General features: G+C 44.7%; 1 protein-coding gene across 10 annotated transcripts in view; it reads right to left on the bottom strand.

The window, feature by feature from the left end:
- Positions 1-22,982, bottom strand: part of LOC309720574 (echinoderm microtubule-associated protein-like 6) — a 68,365-nt gene extending 45,383 nt beyond the window's left edge. For 5 of the 10 annotated variants that reach the window (XM_082557612.1, XM_082557613.1, XM_082557617.1 and 2 more), the window contains exon 1: positions 21,624-22,981. In XM_082557612.1, the coding sequence (XP_082413738.1) occupies positions 21,624-21,820 (197 nt within the window). In that variant the 5' untranslated portion in view covers positions 21,821-22,981. Of the gene's footprint in view, positions 1-21,623 lie in introns of all 10 variants that reach the window. The other 5 variants (XM_082557615.1, XM_082557611.1, XM_082557614.1 and 2 more) reach the window with 3 other exon arrangements.
- Positions 22,983-24,953: the final 1,971 nt, after the last annotated feature.

Raw genomic sequence — 24,953 nt, 5'->3', positions numbered from 1 at the left:
AGCCACAGAGTGACACAAGCTTCAGATGTAAACAATGAAGCCAGGGTTAATGTTCCTTAAAGGTACAGTCAGCTTGTTTTTAGTTAAAGTAACATGGTTAGCACGCAGCACGCTGGGACTGAGTTAAACAGCAGCACACACACGCTGACCTCTGACCTGGAACCTAAAACCACACACACAGGCTCACAGGACTGTCTCCAGGTTTGTCTACAGACTCTTAATGAAAGATGAGCATCGTTAAAACTAAAACTGGGCTTTGTGACGACTTGTTTCTGTGTTTCCGTGTCTGCAGTGTAGGGCTGCCACAAACAATTATTTTGATAGTCGACTAATCAGATCATCATCCATTGGACGTAAAATGTACAGCTTATCCGGTCGTTAAGTGATGACGTGACGAATCCTACTTCCGGGTCTAAAGTAGTCTGCGTTTAATATGGCTTTTGTGTTGTTAACATGTTTAATGTTTTGTATTTTCTTCTATTTGATCTCAAAAAGCTCCTAAAACAGTCAGTGATCCCTGTTGACCTCCCTCGGCTTTTATTACCGCTAATCATTTATTTAAGCTCAGTTTTTAAAACCTTAGGATGTAACTACAGCCCAGCCCATGCAGCAGTATATGAATGACTAACCTCGTATTGTGGATGGATTATCTCAGTTGTTCTCCTGGCTGAAGTTTGGTCCTTTTACAGCATCCTGCCATGCGATTACATTTGTCCCTGACCACCGAGAACACTCACGTTAACTTTTATCAAGTGGAAAAAAAGTTAGCTTGTTTATATTATGCTAACATAGCTGTGTCGCTAGCGGTCACGTAGCACATCATTATATACCAGCTAGCCCAACTTCAGTAACCCTACAAACGTCACTGCTGTTTAGCTTTCTGTCTTCATTTATGTTGGAAGTGATAACAGAGCTGTACGTTTGAATTTGTTTCCAAAACCCCGCAGTCAGGACATGCTATATTGTATTTAGATAGAAGCTAGCGAGCTAACTCCCTGCTAACTTCTAACTCCGTTAAATGTCATAAATTCCGTTTTCATGGATGCCTGGATGTTAAACTCAATTGTTACACCTGGTAGAGCAGAACGCTGATCATTTTATTAAAGATGTAAGACTTTAGACAGTTTTTAACTCTCAGTAATCCCATAGTGATCGTTTGATATATGGACCTGCAGCGGAGTTTAGACCCAGACACGCTAGTGACGTCAGACTGAACAACCGGATTGCACCAGCAGCATCTGCTCTTATATAACTATCACTAGCTTACAGCTTTAAGTGTTTCAGGTCTGTGCTAACTAAAAATAAAGACAAGATGATAGTTTATTAAATTTAAATGAAATTTGCAGATTGTTTCGGTGAAGTTTAATAAACTCCTTGCTATCTAAAATATAACAGGACACCGGGGTATATTCTCCAGCATCTCACACTTCTGATGATCAGCTGTCTGCTTGACGTTTATTCAGCTGTGTAAAAACTATAACTTTAATCTCAGCCAAACCGATTTACTCAGGAACAAATACAATACTAAAAAAAGCCAAACAATAACATTTTCAAGTTATCTAAGTGACTCATATATCATGTTTAACCTGAGTAGCGGCGGTGGGTTTGAAAACGATCTGCCGGGAGTCCGGTGTTCTCACGGCGCTAGTGACCTAGCCCCCGGCTAGCTATCGAGCTAGTGGGTAACAGACGTCTCCAAAAACGTCGGAGCGCTTTTGAAAATATGCGGTGTCCTGATAAACTGAGCCGATATTTGAGGTTTCCACAGCTACATTCTCCCTGAAAATATGTCAAACGTTTATTTTGTGACCCAGAAAGAATAATAAGAGTAACATTAAAACTAACTAGCTGCCGCCATTGTTGGAAACTGAGCTGGGCTGCGCTATGAATTCTGGGACACTGCTTCTTCTTCTTCTTCGGGGGTTTAACGGCAGCTGGCATCGTTGTACATGCAGTGCTGCCATCTTCTGTTTCAGTCCGTTATTACACTCTTAAATCCTGCTACTTATTCCTGCGTCTTTTGGGATCTTACAAAGCTTCAAACGACGCGTCGACTATTAAATTAGTCGTTGACGATTTTGATAGTCGACTAATCGTGGCAGCCCTACTGCAGAGTGATGCTCCTCCTCTTCTCTAATAACTCATCCTTCTATCATCTCATCCTTGTGTTCTTCATCTCTTTTCACACTCTCTCGCTCACACGTCTCCATCGACTTAACGACTTACATTCAGAGGACTCGGTCCTCACAGTGTGACTTCATTAACAGATTTATGGCCTCACAACATGAGTAACACAAGCCCACACACTCGAGCACTTTGTGGTTATTTATAGCAGCTGCACTGATTTGCTGCTAATCATAGCCTGAGTGTGCAGCCCCGATAATGTGATTAATAAATGATTCACCTGCAGAGAGCGTGTGTCTAAATGTTTGGCACAAGAAAAAGCTGCGAGTGAACGATCGGATGGTTTCTTTCTGCACAAATATTTAATGCTGTTAATGAGCAGATTCATGCTTTAAAGGCTCTGTGAGCAACAGCTCTTTTTTTACAATAATTTGAGCTTTTCCATACATATTACGGAAAATTAAAAACCTTTTATATATTTCATGGAATATTACAAAAATCAGACTTGGATAAAATATGTGTGCTGTGTCTATCCCACTGAAGCCGGGTGGCTGCTGTCTGCAGGAAGCCTGGCCGTGAAGGTGTGTCTGAGGAAACGTTACAGCAGGGTTGGTTGGTTTGTTGCTCTCACAGAGGCACACACACACCCCGACTCAAACATCGGCCCTGACCGCACTGTCATTCATTCACTGTTACACTAACAAACAGGGTCGCCTCTTTCCTGTCCAGAGGTTTACAGATGTGGGTGAAAGGCGGCGATGTTCTGCAGAAAAACAAACGAATCCCTCATGAAAGCCAACTCTCTGATATGGAGGCTCACCTGTGCCGGAATATTCATTTATTCTTTTTAATGAGAATATTATGAGTTCATTTTATATTAAATATTGAAGTTAAATGGGACCGCTGGACAACAGCTGTAAAGGATTTACATTAGTGTGTATTGTGATGTTTGATTGGCTCACCTGTGTGTGACGAGGACACGATGAGAGCGGGAGTCCTTATAATTTTCACGTGAGCGCTGTGGTCATATGCTCAGCTTCATAATTATTCTATAAACGCAGTAACAAACTGTCCGACAGGCTCGGAGCATACGGGGCGTCCTTGGTCTGATTGTGAAAGTTGTTACATTTTCATTACGATCTCTTCAGACAACGTCGACCAAAGAAACCAAAATCGTTACTCTAAATTTGAGGCACATGTTTCATACGTGTGTTGACTGTAAATATGTTGTAATAACGCATCACTCTGACGAATGATGACGTCACTGTTATGGCTATTCGAGGGGTTTATAATTAATCACACGACATGTTTTCCACCTGAGAGCAGAGCTGCATATTTCCCTAAAATGCTCTTATTTTTCTAAATATGCAGCCTGAGGTGTTGGAGGAAGGCTGGGCCTTCGTTTACAGGGATAAGTGACGACGATGATTTTAGTGTAAAGAGTATAAAAGCATCAGCGTCTGCTTCCTGCTGATCAAAGCCTCATCTGAGAGCAACGAAGCGCCGAGCGGCCGCTGCTGCCAGCGGGGAGATCTGACTGAAGAGAGGCAATCTGGGAAACGTTCACATAGGAATTAATTTAAACTGAACACACACACACACACACACACACACACACACACACACACAGCCAGATAATTTATTATTCATATGGCATTTACAGTATTCATTGGAGGATGTGTGCTCATTCCAGTTTAACTGGCACCATTACAGCTTCTTTCTGTGTGGACAAATGTTCATCCATCAAAGGACATTTGTGCATGATGAGGAGGGCTCACAGATTTATGATTGGAGGGGGGGGGCAGCTCTGCAGAGAGAGGAGCGAGTCTGAGAGAAACAGGAAGTTTATTTATTTCCTACTCCCAGCATGATGAGACTGTAATGAGCTGGAGACGACCGAACGATTTTAACCTCGTTTGCATTCAGCAGCGAATGATGGAGTCTGTCAGCAGTCGACACAAGTATCATCTGAACATGCCAAACAGCATGAAGTCATAAGATCGCTCTGGTTCACAGCTTTGATCAGCGGATTTTCACATTTTTCAATAATAACCACAGAGTGTGTGTGAGCATTAAGAGTACAGCAGGTGCTGCAGTCAGCTGATCTGCTTCACGTCTGTGCAGGCTCTCAGTCATGCTTCACGCCACGTTTCACGTCTCATTGAAGAAGCTTCTTCAGCTCTGAGAGTCTCGGGCATTCAAACCCCAGCGTCTCCATGCAAACAGGAAATGGAAATGGTTCACCTTCAAAATAAATGTTGTGCCATGTAAAACATGTTTTACTTTGAAGGCGAACCTTTTTCGAGTTTTACCACCACTGTGTGAGTGGTTAGTGAGCATTTGCAGACCAACAGAAAAACTACAGGTTACCATGGAAATAGGCTCGTAACCAAAGCAGTCACTGGGTGATTTTTGGTACAGCGCCGTCTTTGCCATTGATGTCGTCCGGCGAGGCTCAGATGCCTGCATGAGCCACTCGTAAACCTGCCGTCTGCTCACTTCATCAACACTGTCCTGATGAAGTGATGTTCTCAGGCACTTGTTTCAGGTCTGACTGAAGAAAACACAGAGTACATTTTGGGAAAGACAGTCCTGTTAGACTGAGACATGTGCTTTATCAAAGCTGATATTCATGCAAATCTGTCCAAAGCTGCAACGATCTCCTGGTTCATCCCTCAGAGGAGCCGTCACCTTTGACCTCGTCGCTACTACAGGCTCCTTTCCATTCTCGTAAACAGCCTGACGCACAGCTCTGAATGAAAAGCATGTAGGTGAGTTTATTTATAGCAGGTGGTGAAATCAGGGCAGCTTCTATAAATAGCCCAGAGGAACTCCTCCTCCTGAGCGTGCTCGCGGTCCTGCATCAAACAATAAAAGCTTGTTTTCCCCGCTCGACCTTGCAGAGATAATTGAGAACACTGGGGAGTCTGCTGGAAAAATATTTCCATAAACCATCTGGACTCTTCTCCTGCTGCTACCAACAGACTCTTACATTCACAAAATTCAGCATATTTACAACAAACTGAAAGGATTTTACAGACAAATGTTTCTGTGCTGGAAACCAGCCGAGACCGAATCAGGTGGAAATGACAGCCAATAACATCTGAAAGGATCCCACCTGACCTCAAAGCATCCAACATAAAAGCAGGTCTCAGAGGCACAAACGCAGTCGAGTCGGTTTTTTAATATCTCATCATTGTTAATTACACGTTGGTTGCACAGTGAGTCGGTTTCCTGTAAGTTTTGCTTGAGTGGACACAGACAGCGACGGGCGGCTGTCACGGATGAACCGACACGCTGGAGCTCACGTCATGCACCGAGAAAATAAAACATTTCATGACTTCAAGTCCTTTCAGTTCAACTCAGGAGTAAGGCACAGCTCGTTATCAGCTAAAGATCCATCTACTATGGAAGAATCACAGGAACAGATTCAAATCTTCTCGTCAGGCTAAAGCGCAGAGCGTGTGGAGGCGGGATTCAGGACTTTAAATGATGATTCGCTTTAGAGAACCCCAACGTGAGCTCCCAGAAGAAGGAGGAGGAAGATGTTACAGGTCATCTTCAAAACGTCTTTTTACCAGGTGGGTGGAGCCAGTCACAGGAAATCTAGATTTCAGGGAGAGGAGCTAAAACAGCTCGTTTCAGACACAGAAGGCTTACTCTGAACTTGATTCATGCAAAGCTACTCCGGGAGAGTCCGACAATAAAAACGCTGAGCTGGAACGAGCAGAGCGGTGTGCTTTACTAGTTTTGAAGCACCTGACAGGTCGGCAGCTTTTATGCAGTATTTTTCTCTCAAAGCTGTGATCACATGACTGAGATCCACACCCAGCAGTCCAGAGCAAGTCTGTAAACCTGGGAGTCGCTGGCAGCGCCGAACAAACCAGTCCTTCTGAAAGTTACTGACCATCAGTCTTTTCAGACTTCAAACCGCCGTCTTCCTCCGTTTGTTCGCAGCTCGGAGGTTTGTCTGTGTAATGGAAGCAGATGATGTCGTCGCTGAGATCGGTTTGGTTTGAGCGCACAGAATCAGATCATCGCTTTGGGGTCGTGTACTTGGGGAAGTGCTGCTTTAATCCCTTCAACGAGAAATGATAGCGACATGCTCTCTGCTGGAGGATCCTCAACAGGCTTGCAGGCAGAGGAAAAGTTTCTGTTGAGTGAAATAAAAAACGTCTCATAAGAGTCTCGGAGGGAGGAAAGAAAGAACCTTTTCCTGACGCTCAGCCATCTTTTCTTTTAAAGGCCACACGGTTCAGTTTCTCTTTCTCTCCTCACAATAAGTAGCTTAAACTCAGCCCCCAGCCCTTTGAGAGCCGCACTGCAGAGTGACATAACACCCCGAGAGGTTTGAGTAAATCTGAGTGTGCGTGAGTGCCAACAGATCGTGGGAACACTGGCGGCCGCGGGGCAGATTAATGGTGGGATGCTGGACAGATAATTTCTTAGTCATCATCTTAATGAAGACCAGCGAGCTGTGAATCCACGGAGCCACCAGGTCTGCGCCGCACGCTGCCATTTACAGAGTCTGGCAAATGAACAGAAGCACGAAACAAAAGAGCCTTCAAGGAATTATTCCCTCTGCTTTTCACGAGTCATTGAGCAGCGATCTGGAGAGTGAAAACAGCCGCGCTCAACCCAGATTCTCCTCACTCGATCGGAAGGCGCACGCCGCCGGTTATTTATCGAGAACTTGGAATAATCTTAAATTATCGGAGCTTGTATCCCAGTCACGGACAGATTGCTGAATGAGCCCGGGGGGCGTATTTTACATAATGTGTTGCAGTGTTTAGTGCAACGTGTGTGCAGCGGAGTGTCAGCAGTCAGCCGGCCTCTCTTCATCAGCTCGGTGACCTGAATGCTCAGCTGTAGTGTTTCAGCCCACATCGTCACCTGAGAGCCGAAGTGAAACCAGCTTCAACCTCCGGGGCTGGAAAATAAAGCTGAAATGTGCAGTTCCTCTAACGTCCAGCAGAGGCAGCAGTGACTCCCATTTTTAAACTTTAAAGCAGAAATAAACATGTTTACAGCCTGATACACAAACCGCCTCTACTTGCCTCCTTCATAACACCTGTACAGGAGGGAGGAGGCTTTTAGATTTCACCATTATTAGGGGCGTGGCCTCTTTGACTGACAGGTGGATGGTGACACAGGTGGCTGTAGCTGCTAGCTTCACCTGAACTGCACCTGTGGGCTGTGTTTGTGCTGTTTGTAATTATCTGACCAATGACATGTGCATGTTGTTGCTGCACACCTGCAGCATGCACACAGCAGATTGAGATTATTGTGTGATAACAGGCTCTGAGTTTGGACGTGCATCATCAAATGTGACTTTTAGATTTCTTCAGTTTTAAACGGCTGACAAAAACAAGCTCGCCCATCCATCTCGTCCCAGTTATCCCATTCAGGGTCGTGGGGGTGCTGGAGCCTCTCCCAGTTGTCACAGGCTGAGAGGCGGGGTACACCCTGGGCAGGTCTCCAGCCTGTCGCAGAGACACAAACATTCACACACTGATTCAGAATCACCAGTTAACCTCACACGTGTGCCTTTGGACTGTGACAGGAAGCCCGAGAGAATCCAATGCTAACATCACACAACCAGAAATAAGCTCACAGAAATGCAAAATAACCAAAAAAGGCACAAAAAGGAGAAAACACGACTCCAAAGACGCTGCAAACAAAACATCTGCTGCAAACTTTACTTCACACGAGAGCCAGCAGCATCTCTGCAACCGTGAACACATCACTGACCACTCAGCCGCTAACTACAACAACAACACTAACTCCCATCTTCATCCCGCCTGATCAGCTCTGCCACTTCCTGTTGAGAAGGAAATGAGCTACTCTTTGCTTCACACACACACACACACACACACACACACTGCCTGCGGTGTCCCTGCTAGTTAGCGTTAGCTGCTCAACTGGTTGGTTTAGTGGTTGCTGATGATGCTCATGATGCTGCTGATGATGATGATGAGCCTGCAGGTCTGACTGCCTCTCTGCTTTCTGTGCTAGCAGATGCATGAAGTCCAGCCCTCCTTCATCCAGCAGGGACGTCTACACAGTTTCATTTAAGTCCCCTTGTCTGTAGTTTCTTTGCTCTAATCGCTTCCTGCAAACTGTTGTCTGTGAGGTAAGAGGACAAACACCGGGCGCAGCTTATCCACTGAAAGGCGGCTCATCGGGCAAGCAACTAACACCAGAACCCAGACGTCCTAAAAACCCTACAGATGCACAGAAACTGCTGCTCAGGGAGGAGGGTGAAGGAGGCTTCATCAGAGCACATTTACTGTAAACCAGTGCAGCGTGTTTGGAAGATGCTCTGAAGCTTTGCTGCTGTAAAACCAACAGGAACAGCCGTCTGCTCTGAGCAGGTCATAGACTGTATATCAAAGATGGACAGCTTAATATGACCTAGTATGATGTGCAAATTAATGTGTGTTAATATCACACATAGTACAAAATACTAATACAAACATGTAAAACAAGAATAAAGTAAGTGTGCATGCAAGTGACAAATTTAACCACAGCGTGCGTGTGTGTGTGTGTGTGTGTGTGTGTGTGTGTGTGTGTGTGTGTGTGTGTGTGTGTGTGTGTGTCGGGAGGGATTTGAATGTTGTCCTGGATGTGACACTAACAACTTTTCCACAGCTTCTCTCTTGGGGCTTTGATTTATCAGTGTTCAGCGTTTCTGTAAGAAATGGCAGAGAAACAGTTTGTTTTCACTCATGTTTACAGTTTAAGAGAAGAAGCTGTGATTGTTCAGAGCCTCTAATATCAAAAAGAGAATTTATGTCTGTACGAGGCCTCAGTCTGATGTGGGTGTGATCTTATCAGACACAAATATCACAGAAATGCTGCAAAACTGAAAAATATCAAACATGCTGATTAAAAATATGAATCATGGTTCATTTTTAACCCTCTAAAGCCGGTCGGAGCGGGCACGCTCCGTTTTGCGTAACTATTTTTAAATCCCTGTAGAACCGGAACCACGTAAGTTAGCGCAATAAATTTTTTTTGCATGTGAAACCGTAGGAGTTGTACTTACATCTTATGCCATCAGCTTGTCCTCGGTCACAGTTTCCTTCCACATATAGCTTTGCAAAAATTGCATAAAAAGCGCTTGCAGGAACAAAAACATAATATCTATCGCATGTCCGCCATTACCTGCCCGAAACCGGAAGTGACATCATTTTCACGGAAATGTCGTTTTTTTTACCTTCAGGGACTTATAAGCCTATACTGGTGTTTTTAAAAGTTATGTTTGACTTAATGACTTTCTGTATGTTTCTGTGATGCTTAGAACTCGAGTTCCACTGCTGGAAATAGTTTATTTTGATGCACATGCTGTTTTTTTTGTTGTTTTTTTTACAAATTTGCATTATAATATTTATTTTCGTTTTTCCTGCAGTATATAAAAATTGGTGTATCTCAAAAATAAAACTATGAAGACACTTAACTCATTCACTGCCATTGACGTCTATAGCCGTCAATGGCAGTGAATGAGTCAATGGGTTTAACTCATTCACTGCCAATGGCTGGCAGTGAATGAGTTAAAATAAATTTCCTGTTGTTGGAAACTATTTTTTTCAACTTCAACTTTTTTGTATTTGGGCTATAACGGTTGTATAGCAACTTGAAATGCTCCCAAAAATGGCACTACAGCAAGTAAAAAGATAAAGATAACCGGACTTGGTTCTATGGCAGGTCTTAAGGGGTTAAGAGACAGAGAGTAAAGTGGACGGTACAACCTTGGTTTTAATAGCAAACTCATTGTAACCTGGAACGGTACAAACGTGACTCCCCAGGATTGATTTTTAGTTTTCCACTGGGTTCTGTTGCTAGTTATTTAACATAAACTAATGTAGGGGGTCTGTCAGGGCATCCACACAGACAATAATATAATAATAAAAAATACATTTTATTTAAAAGCCCCTTTCAAGTCACCCAAGGACACTTAACAATAGAACAATGACAACGAAGAACAATGGAAAACAAAAAGCACAAGATAAAATAAACAATAAGTTCACAGTGAATATGCAGATTTGAACAGATGGGGGTCTCAGAATATCTGGGGGCCTCACCACCAGCTTTTAGCTCTGCTTCCCATGGTGCTGAGGCGCAAAGAAGGCACAGAAAGCTGGATAGAAGAAGAAGATTGAAGTGTTTAAGAGATCAGAAAGGTAAAATGGAGCGAGGACATGAAGGGCATTGAAGGTGAGCAGAAGAAGTTTGTATATTATCTGGAATTTCACAGGGAACCAGTGAACCTGAAGAAGGGGGGAGGGGGTCTGGCAGCAGAGTTTTAAACAGTTGAAGCTTATGGAGGGATTTTTGGGGGAGACCATGCAAGAGAGAATTCAAACAGTCAGTGTGGAAGCTAACAAGACTGTGGACAAGAATGGACGTAGACGTGGTGGAAGAGAAGGACGTTATCTGGTAGGTCTTAAAAGGTTAAGACAGACAGGACTCGCTCTCTGCCTCTGGATGACCAGTTTGTTTTACTCAGTCAAGCAGAAATACCATCAAAGCTGCACAGCAAACATAATGATGTCCTTTGGTTTGGTTTAGTGCTTCCTTTGTGTGTGTGTGTGTGTGTGTGTGTGTGTGTGTGTGTGTGTGTCAGTTGGTCGGTCAGGTTCTACCTGCAGGCAACCAACAGGAAGTGGGACAAGGGAAAGACAGAAAGGCGAGAGCAGGGGACGAGAGAAATAGAGTCAGATCCTTCATTCGTCAACAAAATGATGCAAAAACACAACAAATTCAGATTTGATGATGTGAAGTCTGCATTTAGCAGACAGCAGTACTTCATCACTGTAGTGAGGTCAGCCTTAGAGCTGGAGGCGAGTGCACGGTAGGCTACACGCTGCCTGTACGCAGAGCTGGTGCCGTTAGACGCTCTGTGTGGTGCGGGTGTGGTCTCTGACCCGCTGTGGAGGAGGGGTGGCACGGTGAGCTTCCGGGGCGGCACGGAGGCGGGGCCGAACAGGTGTTTGGGACGAGTGACTGATTGTGACTCTTCTTATGTTTCAGTGACAGTCGAGGAGGGAGAGCGGAGTGACCACTGAGTGGGAGTGTCTGCGTCCCGTGCATTAAGCCGAAACCAGATCACACCCTCTGTTCGTAGCCTCACCTACAGCCACGATCCAAGAGGGGTGTCGAGAAGAATCGCAGATAAGAGGAGGCAGACTATCTGACTGGGACGCCTCCGAGCTGGGGTGCAGGGATTCTGCCTGACAGCTTGGGAACACCTCAGCGTGGGGACTGGAGAACTGGTGCCAGAGGAACAACCTCCTTCTAAACGTCAGTAAGACAAAGGAGCTGATAGTGGACTTCAGCACTAAGCAGGAGAGGAACTACCAGACCCCCGTCATCAACGAGTGCCCAGTGGAGAGAGTGGACAGCTTCAAATACCTCGGAGTTCACATCACGCAGGACCTGTCATGGTCCTGTCACATCAACACCGTGGTGAAAAAGGCCCGTCAGCGTCTCTACCACCTCAGACGCTTGAGAGACTTCCAACTGCCCTCCAAGGTGCTCAGGAACTTTTACTCCTGCACCATAGAGAGCATCCTGGCGGGAAACATCTTAACCTGGTTCGGGAACAGCACCATGCAGGACAGACGAGCTCTACAGAAGGTTGTGCGGTCAGCTGAGCGCACCATCCGCTCCGAGCTCCCTGACCTGCACTCAATCTACAGCAGGCGGTGCTGGACCAAGGCCAGGAAGATCGTGAAGGACCTCAGCCATCCCAACAACAGACTGTTCTCTCTGCTGAGGTCAGGAAAGCGATTCCGCTCCCTGAAGACCAACACAGAGAGACTGAGGAGGAGCTTCTTCCCGCAGGCGATACGGTCTCTCAATCACACCACCACACAGTACTGACCCACACATATGGTTCTTACACACACTGGACATTTGTTTACACTAGTGGCCACTGCACAACTACACTGCGTGGTCATCTAATCTAATCACTTTGTCACAAGTCACTTAAATAAATCACTTTAAGCATATTTGCACTGCACAAGACACTTACACATGTGGATTGCACAACACTGGACATTATATTTCTTCATTTCCACTTAATACTGTACAGCTGCTGTTATTCTATATTTCTTCATATATTTTTATATATTTCTATATTGTGTATTTTGTTGTACAGTTATTTTATTTTTAACTTGAATTTTTATATTTTATTCCTTCCTAGTTAAATTTACCCTTCATTTTAATTTTCATATTTATTTCCTCTCCTATTCATAGTCTTTTTTTCTTTAGGTCACGAGCAGTTGTCTAAGCATTTCACTGCATATTGTACTGTGTATGACTGTGTATGACTGTGTATGAGACAAATAAAATTTGAATTTAAATTTGACTGGGGGACACTGAGGACTAGCTCTTGAGTCCAAGCCAGCTGGACCTCCTTTAAGTTCTCCCACCTGAACACCTGATCAAAGGTAACAGCCAAGAGTTTCCGTTACTATGGGAACAAAGTTGTCAGGTACACATATCAGAGCTTCAATTTTTTTTTAATTCAGATAATTTGCTGCAATCAGTTTCATTATAAGATGAATGCAGTGCCAAAGGACATATAGGTAGGTCCCAGGACCGAGCCCTGAGGCACACCACAAGAAAACCAGTCAAGAGCTGACCCAGAGACGACCACCCAGGTTCTAAGTCTCTCAATCAGTATCCTACGATCAGCAGGCAGCAGACAGATGCAAGAGTACCAGGGCTGAATATTCACCTTTATTTCTGCGCATTAAAATATCATTTGAAACTCGAGGAGGAGGCGTTTCATTGGAGAGCACTCGACTGAAATTTAACTAAAATGAGCAAAAATCTCACAACAACATCCCTCAAACACATCAATGATGCGTTTAGTATTTGGGCTGAATTTAAAAAGGCACATGCTGTGGACATGTGAGAAAACAAAGCTATACAATAAGACCTCAAACTTGAACACTGGTCAGAGTGTCAGAGCGTGCAGGAAGATCTTTACAGTCTGAGTCGGACTCGTGGAAAAGATGAAAAGCACGAAGCTGAAGGGAACTGAGATGTGAGAGCTGGAAATGTGAGCTGTGTGCAGCAGCAACCAGCGGCTGATAATTGCTGCCATTCAGCAGCCGCCTGTGCTTCTCTACAGAGGAACATAAAGGCTGATCGCCCTGCAGGAGGCCGCGGCCATGAAAGAGCCAATGAAAGAAAAAGACAGTCCCGCTCTCGCTCTTTCAGAAAAACTCAACGTGGATTTAATGCGTCTACATGGAGCCTGCAATTACTGCGGCGATCCATCAGGCAGGCGGGGAGGGGGGACGAGTGCAGTCATGATTCAGAGCTTTCAGCAGAAGCCACTGCACAATACCGGCACGAAGGAAAGAGTCAGCGCTAAAAGTCACTGTGAGGCTGTGTGACATCACTCTGTTTACTGCGGTTGGTACAAAACAGATGAAGAGTTTAATGTGTAATCGTTACTTTCTGGGTCATAAATAGAAAATACAGAGTAAACATCTCAACTCTCAGGTCTCCATATTTCTGCATCGTCACGGTGATTTTGAGGAACAGTGACCGAGTCAACGATCACCAAGACTAAAGGTCAAAGTTTCACCTGCTCGAAGCCACATCGAACACTTTTACTTTAAACATTAGACCTTCACACGGCTCAGTCGCACTACAGTGAAAACAGGAAGCTCCGATCTACTAGAACAAAAAGAAAATCAGCGGTACCCTGATGTTTGAACGTTTTCACATTAGGCGCCTGATTGCTAACAGGCAACCTGTCTCCAAGCAACTGCAACCCGACAGACTGACTGATGAAGGTTGGCAAATATTTGGCGTCTAGTTTTCAAACGCAGAAGATTTTCAACATGTTGCAGTCAGCTGCGATGCTCAAATGGTTGTATACTGGTTACAAAAACAAGGCTGCAGTAAAACTCCAGTCCTGCAGCAACGACGCTGTTATGGGTGGAGGAACAGGTGTGGGGTTCTAGCTGCACTCTTAGGCCCACATAACCGCAAACACTAGGTTTGTTATGAAAAAGTGCTGTGGGTATTTACAGAGAGAGCAAAGTATGTCTTGATGCATCCTCAGTCATCCAGGTAAGGAAAGGTTGATTCTGTTCATCTGGATGTTTTCATTGGGGGAAACGTTTGGTCATCATCCTGGTGACTCCTTCAGTCTCAGCTGACTGCAGGTTTCCAACCTTATAAACAGGATATTTGCATAATGACTGAAACCAGCCCACTGAAGGAACAATGGGCTGGGAGCTCAGTTTATGATTATTAATGTGCAAATTCTCATGACCACTGATCAATCGCCATGATCGTGGGTGCAATCGTGGCTCAAGAGTCGGGCGTTCGCCTTGTAATCGGAAGGTTGCCGGTTCGAGCCCCGGCTCCGACAGCCTGAGTCGTTGTGTCCTTGGGCAAGACACTTTACCCGTTGCCTACTGGTGGTGGTCAGAGGGCCCGGTGGCGCCAGTGTCCGGCAGCCTCGCCTCTGTCAGTGCGCCCCAGGGTGGCTGTGGCTACAATGTAGCTGCCATCACCAGTGTTTGAATGTGTGTGTGAATGGGTGGATGACTGGATGTGTAAAGCGCTTTGGGGTCCTTAGGGACTAGTAAATTATGGATTTCCTGCTCAAATCCAAACCACTGCACTGGCTTTGGTCACCTGATGATGCTCCCAGTATAACACAGACTCCATACAGGAACCAAAACCAGCAGTGATGTGGCTTCAATCATCTGTGCTGTGTTGGTAATCAACTGAAGCACAAAAATAAAAAGTAAAAGATTTTACTTAATAAAGCGTGCCCTGATTGGTTCTTCATAATCAAAGGGTGCTGAAGATCATGTCTGAAAGCTGGAGCCAAACCAGAGGTGGACACAAACAAACCTGTTGAGGAACAGAGTGGAAAGAAGATGATCTGGAGCCCAGTGGGAGATTTAAAATGAGCACATGCAAGAAAATCCTCAAACATCTGGCAGCAGAAGAAATTCTGCATGAAGAGTGATCCAAACTTTCTACGAGCTGTTCCAGAACACCTTCTGATGACGGGGTGAAGTTACTTTGCACAGAAGATTCAACATTTATTCCACAGGGGCGACTTCAAAGACGACAAAATGTTTGCTAATCCAAATGTGTCAAAAAAAGCTAACCGTTGCCTTGTGATGCACTTTTGTCCCACGTGATTTTGAACGTGTCCTGGAACCTCGTCGCTTCAGGCTGCGCCAAACTGCTGAGCGGGCGACCGGTGCTTTTATTGTGGCGGGGCTGTCGCTGACTGGGCTGACTGAAAAGCAAACGTAAATGGTTTCGCGGAGAGCAGCCGCCACTCAGCACACACGAACTCCATCAGAGGACACAAACCTGGCATCAGAGTGTCAGCACAGCTCATTTCCATCTGAGCCATCATCACGCTTTTCACTTTTCTCTTTAGCAGACGCAACAAAAATGTACAGGAAGTGCACAAACAGGAAAAACTTTACTTAGTTTGACCTTAAAAACATGAAACTGTGACTTCATTTCACATGATGATAAACTCTGATTTAATAAAGTGTCAAAGCAAAGACAGACTCTACAGTAAATCCTTTACAGACTCTGATGTGTGACCTGAACTAAGACGCAAGAAAAAAAACTTATGTAACTTAAGATTTGAGGCTTTTTTAGTTTCTGATTGATGAATATATCGTCCCACACTTTGAAACAGCTTTCAGACTTTTACTTATAGTTTATAGTCTAAGGCTACGTTCACACTGCAGGCGAAAGCGCATCAAATCCGATTTTTTTGACCCTCTGCGACCCATATCCGATCATGGTCTGACAGTGTGAACGGCACAAATCCGATATTTTCAAATCCGATCTGGGTCACTTTCGTATGTGGTGCTGAATCCGATACATATCTGATGTTTTAGAAAGCGACTGCTGTTTGATGGTCATGTCGCATTAAATCTGTCTTTTACGTCACTGACACAAGACGGACGCCAATTATGAGCGCCTGAGAAGACATCGTGAACGCTTCCTGTCCATCCATTGTAGATGTCAGTGAAACTGTTGGGAAGACAACGTTGGAGAAACGTGAACATTTTATTTGTACTGTATAATCTGCAGATTCTGACAGAAATCTGCAGCTGTCCTTTGACGCACCGCTCCTCTAAAACAGCAATAAGGATCATTATTAGGTTATTTACATTATTATGTAAATAACCTAATAACTTAAAGCAAAAATTGGGAAACGTGAAGTCCGAAGTCTTTATATTAAGGGCCATCAGTGAAACAATACTGTTGCTCTGGGTCTAAACAGAGCGCGTTGTGTGTGACGTCTCGTTTTGCGCATGCGGCCGCTTTGAGCGTTCACACTAGAGCGCGTTTGCTGTCGCATTTTATTTGTAGTGTGAACCAGCAGACAAAAAAAATCGGATTTGATCAAAAAATCGGATTTGATCAAAAAATCGGAATTGAGCATTAAGACCTGCAGAGTGAACGTAGCCTTAGTGACTCATTGAGAAAATAACCTGGAGACCGTCTGCAGCCCTGAACTAAACATGTGACTAAACATGTGACCTGCTGGTTGAAGCTTTTCCCAAACTGCTCTGTGTTTGTTCGTGCACCCTGCAAGAAGAGCTTTGCATGACATGCAGTTAAAAATAATGCCTCTGTGTCTAATCCTGCTACGCTGTGGAGCTCATCGGCTCCTCCTGTCTGAAACAAGCTACTGAAGGCCTCAGTCACTCAACCTGGCAACCACCGGGTTGCTAGGGAAGAAATGAAAACGTCCCAACTGGTTGCCAGTTGTTGCTAGATCAGTGCAGCAAAAATCTCATGATTGTTTTTTCTCCCCTCACCTCCAACCAATCACAGCAGATGGCCCCGCCCCTCCCTGAGCCTGGTTCTGCCAGAGGTTTCTTCCTGTTAAAAGAGAGTTTTTCCTTCCCACTGTCGCCAAAGTGCTGCTCATAGGGGGTCATATGATTGTTGGGTTTCTCTGTGTTATTGTACAGACTGTGTGAACTCTTTTGATTGGTCTTTGGTCAGGAACAGATCGCCGTGGTGTTAAGAAGAGTGCAACACAAACTGGAAACAGACCGTTTGCGGTCCGAGTAAAAACAATGGCTTCAACAGTAAGCCAGAGCTTTTATTTTGAAAGTAAACACTGGTATCTCTGCTACCTGCTCTGTTCACCTGAACTCTAATATTTTGTTTCCTGCGACTAGTTCAGACCTAAAAAAAAAACAACAACAAAAAAAACAGGTCCAGGTTTAAAGGTGCCGTTAAACCCAGGACTGCAAAATCAGGTGGAGACAGCAGCTGCAGGATGGAGGTCAGACGTGCTCTGGTTGGAGCCATTAAGGATATTTTTAAGCTCTGAGAGCAGAGCTGGTCTCCGTCCGTTCGGACTGTGACGGCGAGCTGGCACATTTCCCCTCTGGCTGATGAAGAGGCCCATACATCAGCCGGGACCAGAGACATTTCCTCCAGACCGAGAAGCAGACGCAGCACCGGACGGTGGCCTGAAGGGGACACGCTGTTCACCGCGTCGTCCTCTTTTTAAATCCACACAAACACGTTTTTCTTTTTCGACTGTGACGAATGTTCAGGCAGCATGAAGAAAACTGTGTGTGTGTGCGTGCGTCTGTTTAACAATCTCTTTTTTAACTTGTCTAGTTTTGTGTCTCTTCTGTGTTTTTTATCATTATTCAAGTCAATCATGATTTTGAGACTTTTGAGAAACGACTGTGGGTAAAAACATGTATTAGATATTTAAAACATACTTTTAAAATATTTTTAGGATATTTAAAAATATTGATCTAAAATTTGAGTTTGTTATACTTTTAAGAAATTTTACCTTTTTAGTATTTTTCATATTTCCCCTTTTTTTAAGGTATTTTTTTTAACTTTTTAAAAACACATGATATTCATTTTATTTTCTGACATTTTATTAGCCTAATGTTTGTAGAAAATCCTGTTTTATTTGTATTTCTTATGTCATTTTTAACATTTTACTTTTTATGGAATTTTTTCCGAAACATTGATTTTTCTTTCATGTTTTTACATTCGTGCAGATTTTAGGACAGTTTGTTTGTTTGGTTATCAGATTATTTTCAGTGGAAGTTTTTGTTAGTTTTCCAGATATATTCACGTCTTTTGGATAGTTTATATAAAAAAAAAAATTAGAATTCCTTATACAATCTCTTATACAATCTTTTTAAGGAATTTTTCTATTTTATCTTCTGGATTTTATTTGTGACGTACATTTCAGTATTTTTCAGCTTTCTTTACTATTCCTTCATTTGACTTTGTTCTTAATAATCTGAGAATTTTACTGATGTTCCTTTTGGTATTTTTTCAGATGTTACTAAATGTATTTATTTTAATTAACGATCTGAATTTAAACTGTGACTGACAGGTCTTAATAACTTTGGTCAGCAGAAACCTGCAGTCAGCTCTGAGGGAAAATTTGGCACAAACACAAATTTAACAACCCTGACAGAGAGACAGCATCCAGCTATTCAATTAGTCTCACACACACACACACACACACACACGCTCCAGGCTGCAGCTGACTTGCCATATAAACTGTCCAAACACGCCTGCTGCTGCTGCAGTGACTCACAGGCTGTTCAGTGTTGGTGAATACACAGGTGTGTGTGTGTGTGTGTGTGTGTGTGTGTTGTGAATGAGCGACCTCGCTGAATCATCTCCCTCCTCCACTCGCTCCAATTTGCTCTCAGAGAAAATCCCTCTGCTGCTTCTCGCCTCAGCTCAGGGCTTTTTCAACTTTTCATTCAAAATGTCGAAAATGTTCCCAGAGATAAAACGCGACCGACCAGAAGGGCAAAATTATTCCACGAGCAGCCCCGACTCCAAAAAAGATTTCATATAAAAGTCTGTTTTATCTCAGTGGCTCCAAATCCAGGAGCAGCTTCCCACAGGAAGTTTTACTGAGACCAAATCCTGCAGGAGAAACTGGTCTGACAGGAGGGAACTAACATTCCCGATGCTGCTGGGAATTTTTCCAGTTTGAAAGAGAGACTCAAAGAGTTTATTAGTATCTTTAAAAAATAACTCAGGAATCAAATCTGTGCTTTGTCAAAATGAAGTCTGAGCCAATCGAGTGCTGCTCTTCCTTCGTGTGTGTGCTTAGTGTAAAACGTCCACGCCTGTGCTGCGATCACGTCTACCTGCACAGCCAATGCATGCACACCGTCTCATGCCTCACAGGTCAGCACGCTGTGTTCGCCCCTTTAAGGCTCTGTGGACCCACTGACTGTGCCCTGTGATGTGTTCCTCCACAGCCATCACACTGTGAAAACCTCACATCCCCAACAAAGTGCCAAAATTGCCCTCAAAGCGATGCAAACTAGCTAAAAAGTCCTGATGGGGAAACAGACTCGTGTTACATAAGTGTCAGATAATCCCAGATTAAAGCTTTTAGGTGTTTGTGAGCTAGTTTCACTCTGAATTAATTAGTCCACGCACATCCACGAGCTGCCTTGAGAGTGGTTCGCAGGATTTCTCTGAACACGATGCTTTTTTGTTTTCCACAGTTGTCTGTTGCTTCATGATGGTGTGCTAACGGCCACCAAGGGTTAAATAAATATCATAAATAAGCAGTGAGGTAAGGAGGTGTGGAAATAAAAACAGATATTTAAAGCTGTAAACTGAGGATGAAAAACTCAAATTCACACAACATTAAAGCAGCTGTGAAACGAGTGCACAACCACCACTGTGCAACAGCAACAAAAATATAAAACATTATTATGTTAACATTACTTCACCTGTCAGATGATGTTATTAAAAAACCTCCAACAGCCCAAACAGGACTCCAGTTAGCTTAGCCGAAGGCTAGCAGACAGCTTGGAGCTACAGCTGCCTGCGCCATGAATCTATCAATCAAAGAGGCCACGCCCCTAATAAGAATTATCTACAAAGACCAATCAGTTTGTCTATGTGGCTGTAAACGTTTACCGTAGGAGTCTATGGGGACTGACGCACTGCTGCAGCCCCTGCTGGACGTTAGTGGAACTGCAGGGCGTGGCTCAGAAATAAACCCATCAGACCTGAGAACAGGAACAAGTCCCTCACCTGCCCGCGAGCTGTCCTGCCCTGATAAAAATCTAAATCTAAGTTACTCCTCATCACTGAGCTCCTCGTTCATTAGGAAACCCAGCAGCAGCAGAAAAAGCTGCTTCCTGTCTCGGTGTAAACCTGCTCGTGTTTAGATTTGAACTTCTGTCAAACTGAAGGACAAACCAAACTGTGTGGGAGCGATAAAAAAAACCCACGAAGGTCCAAAAAACATCTCAAAAGAGACAAAAGCACCGAGATGAGTCACAGGACTGAGTGTAACGAATATCCTTTCTCTGCTTCTTTTTGTTTAATAACGTTGTCGTTTTTAAGAATTATAAGCTTCACCACATTTCCACCATGCAGACAAAGTTTATCTTGTGCTGCCACATGTTGCACCACCAGCAGTCAGGCTACAGCCCGACACATTTAAATGGTCTGAGGTGTTTACTGGAACTTTCACAGGCGATTAAAGTCAGCATTACTGAAGCTTATGGTAGCTCAACATCTGCACAGGATTCATGTCCCTGCCAGAGTTACAGTGGAATTACACCCCGTGACCTGCAATGCTCCTCCCACAACGTAACCACGACAACTGTTATTGGCTGCAGGAACGAGAGACCGTTTTATTTTTGGATTTCTGTGTTTTCGTTCTGCTTTATTATTGCCGTTCTATTTAAAATATTAGAAAAGACGATTTTTTTAAAAGGCTGCCCCCTTGTGGTGAATGTTGTCATTGAATTTACCGCAGGGTTTTACGAACAGTACCTTTAATGTCATTTATGATATTTTGTAGTATCTCTTTGCTTCAGGGTTTAGCCTTACTGAATCAGACTCCACAGATAAAACAGAAAGTTTTATGTTTGCAGATCTTATCTTGGATTATCACTCTCACAATCACAATGCTCATGTTTAAAAGGCCACTAATGAGATAATGTGCAACAGACTGAAGGAACAGGAAGCCAGGAGGACCATCAGATCTTCTACTGCTTTTCCCTTTATGAAAAGCTCACACAGCAGGGACAGCGACACTTTGGTTTAACTTGTTTTTTATGGCAAAATGACTCTTAAATCACACAAACTGTGAACACACACACGAAACACATATTTATAAATTCAGTGTGAATCACTGGCTCTCAGGGTGTCAGAAACATGCTTAGAGAAAGTAAAGAGAAAAAAGACGTTTCAGAACTCGCCTGAGAATCTGAAGGTTTTTAGGATTTGTGAGGATCTCAGCGAGTCAGTGAGCGACGTTGGAACATGTTCGGATTTATAATGAAAAATAACGTCCAACCGCTAATTCGGCACCATTTAATGTGACATAGCAGAGCGATCCGGGTTGTTAGGGAGGCTCATGCTGTGACTCAGAGATATTGATTCTGAGACCTGGAAGTCTCGATCGATAACCCATCACGTGACCTGTGCAGGGGGCTCACCTGATGATGTCGTCATTGTGTCCCAGGTAGAACCGCTGGCTGTGCTCTCTGGTGTTGTAAACCACTCCAACCCCGGCCACGAAGTACACCACCTCCTTCCCCGCCGTGTAGTACAGGTTATTCCGGCACTGGTGCCCCCGGTACCCGTAGACCCAGTCCAGTCTGAGCCGGCAGCCCGGGGCGCTCCGGTCCGACATATTCGCTCATCTGAGGGGCTCCGGTACCGCCCGCCCGCTCCCGCAGCTCCTCCCTCTGGATCCAGAGACCCGGTAACGGAACTGTGAGTGGGGTCACCTGCCTGAGCCGGGGTCACCGAGTTCGGCTGTCGTCTGAAGAAAAGTTCGCGCCCACAGCTTCAGGACTCGGACTTCCTTCGACTCTTCATCACGATGCACGCGCAGAAGCTGATTGGACGTCAGCTCCGAGATTTACCGTAAATGTGATGGTTCATATTCCTCCGTTCATGTGATGCCGTGACTGTAATCCTCGCGTAAAGTCTGAGTCCTCTGGTTTCAGCACCGTGAGACCTTCATCATCTCCGCGATTCCCCGGGAGCTGCTCCCGCCGAGCCTCCCCACTCAGAGCCGTTTCACTGCAGCTGGAATCACCACGCGAGAAACTTTTCCACGTTTATCACTCTCTCACTCCTTCCACCCACTCCTCAAAAACACGGAGGACGCGAACAGTCTGGAAACTTCTCCAAACCCACAAAACCAAAGTCAGCGGCTGGTGGAGGATTTAATCCCTCCGTGCTCTAATCCTCCATCCCGACCGGCCGCCTCCATCCTGCCCCCCGCGCGCTCACAGCACCTTCTCCCCGGGAGGATCGCGGCTCATTCACAAATCTGCGCGCGAGTAAAACCAGCAGTCAGGAAGTCAAACGACCCAGAGCCGCAAAATCAACGAAGAAGAAGCGACCGCGCAGCGGAGGAGAGGATGACAGCGAGTGTTTAATCCCGGCAGATGAGCCAACTCCAGCGGGCAGAGGCGGGGAGCAGCCCCGGGCTCACAGCGCAGCATCCCGGCCGGATGACGGAGAGGAAAGTCCTGACTCCCCACAGCGGGAGGAGGAGCAGAGCATCCTCCACCCGCAGGCAGACTCACGGGCGGAGCAGGCGGAGGCACAGCCGGAGCTTCTGCTTCGAGGAGCGTACTGTCGCGTGCAGCGGGGAGCCTCCTGAGCCAGGAGTCTGTGACGTTTGCTCGCTCCTTTTCCCGACGTGACGAGCACGCGCATCAGCGGACACGCGACACAGCACTGCGCCCAACTTCCGATGCTGAGCCTTCTAAAATAAAAGCACCATTAAAAGGTCCGCAGCTCAGCTGTCGGTTCCGCGGAATCAGGAAGTGACGGAGTACTTTTACTCAGACTCAACAGCATGACGTCAGAGGGTTTCACACTAATCATTTTATTAAAGATGAAAGAATTTAGACAGGTGTTCGTTTGACTTTGGGACTTGAAGCGGAGTTTGGACCTGTATTGTCCAAAGTTTTCAGCATCAAAATACCTCAAGTTAAAAGCAGGCACAGTAAAAGTACTCAGTTACTTACATGATGTTATCGTATTTATGTGTATGACACTTTGATGTTGTTGGAAATGATTTTATTTTCTCTGATATTTTATCAGCCTCTTTATCATGGATCTGCTCGTGGATTTTGGATTTCCTTACAAACAGGCCACAGAAGGTCAGGGTGGGCAACCTTACATCATCTGCTATCACCATGAACACAGGAGCACCGCAGGGCTGCGTTCTCACTCCAGCTCTCTTCACTCTATTCACACACGACTGCAAACCCATCCACTCCTCTTCTAACACCGTCGTGAAGTTTGCTGATGACACTACAATAGTGGGAAGGATGTCAGACAGCAAGTCTCACTGCAGAGAGGACGTCCAACATCTAATCAGATGGTGTGGAAACAACGAGCTGGTTCTGAACACTGCCGAAACAAAGGAGATCGATGTAGAGACAGAAGAGCCAAGAAAACAACACGACCACCCCTCCACATAAATGGTGAGGAAGCTGAGGGTGAATGACATTAAATTCCTGGGCCTACACATAACAAAAGATCTCACATGGACTATTAACACATCCCACTTAGTGAAGAAAGCACAGCAGAGAGCATCCTCTGTCACTGCATCACAGTGTGGTGCTTCAGCTGCACTGCAGAAAACCATCAAGCTCTGACCCGGACCGTCAAACTGCCCAGGGGATCATTGGAACCAAACTCCCAAATCTCGACACGGTCTATGCTAGCTGTTTACAGAAGCCAGCTAGCTGCATGATCAAGGATCCAACCCATCCAGGTCACAGACTTTTTGTACCCCTCCCATCAGGGAAGAGATACAGGCCAATCACAACCCGCACAAACAGACTAAAGAGCAGCTTTTTCCCCAAAGCTGCAGCCTGTGTCACCCGTCCCCAACACATCATAGCTAACTCTCCCTCTCTCCTTTACCCCACGTCATGTCTGCTGCTAATGTACAAAGTCATGTACTGGGCATTAATGTTTGCACTAAACTACCACACTGTAAATACTGTTGTATTTTTATTTACTGTGCTAAGTGCCTTCTTCTTACTTTATATTTTATACTTTTACTACCTTTACTTGGTTATTATGTTACTATGCTGCTTCTTGTTTTATTGCTGCTGGCCTCTGTAAGCTACCAAAAAATTTCGTTGAATAACTACAATGACAATAAAGTTCTTTAAATTTTAAGTTAAGTTTATCCGGTCTTTAAGTCTGACATCATGTGTGGCTGCTCTGCCAGGTGTAACAATTAAGTTTAACATCCAGGCATCCATGAAAACAGGATTTATGAAATTTAACGGAGAACGGCGTTAGCAGGGAGTTAGCTCGCTAGTTTCCGCCTAAACATAATATACCATATAAATATACGACCTGCTATCACTTCCAACATAAATGGAGACAGAAAACTAAACAGCAGTGACGTTTGTAGGGCTACTGAAGTTGGGCTAGCTGCTATATAATGACGTGCTACGTGGTGGCTAGCCACACAGCTATGTTAGCATAACATAAACAGTGAAGCTGGAGGATAAATGCTAATTTTCTTTCCATTCCGTATAAGTTAACATGAGGGTTCCCGATGGTTAGGGAATCGATGGATTACCTCACACCTGAGATAATCCATCCACAATATAAGGTTAGTCATTAATATACTGCTGCTGGGCTGTAGTTACATCATACGGTTTTAAAAACTGAGCTTTAAAATGAACAGTGGTAATAAAAACAGAGAGGCCGACAGTGAGCACTGACTGTTTTTAGGGGCTTGTTCAGATTAAATGGAACAAGACACAAAACATTAAAAC

The sequence above is a fragment of the Aulonocara stuartgranti genome (assembly GCF_965226115.1).
Source record: "Aulonocara stuartgranti genome assembly, chromosome: 13".
Lineage (NCBI taxonomy): Eukaryota > Metazoa > Chordata > Actinopteri > Cichliformes > Cichlidae > Aulonocara > Aulonocara stuartgranti.
This window is presented reverse-complemented; position numbering and strand designations above follow the sequence as displayed.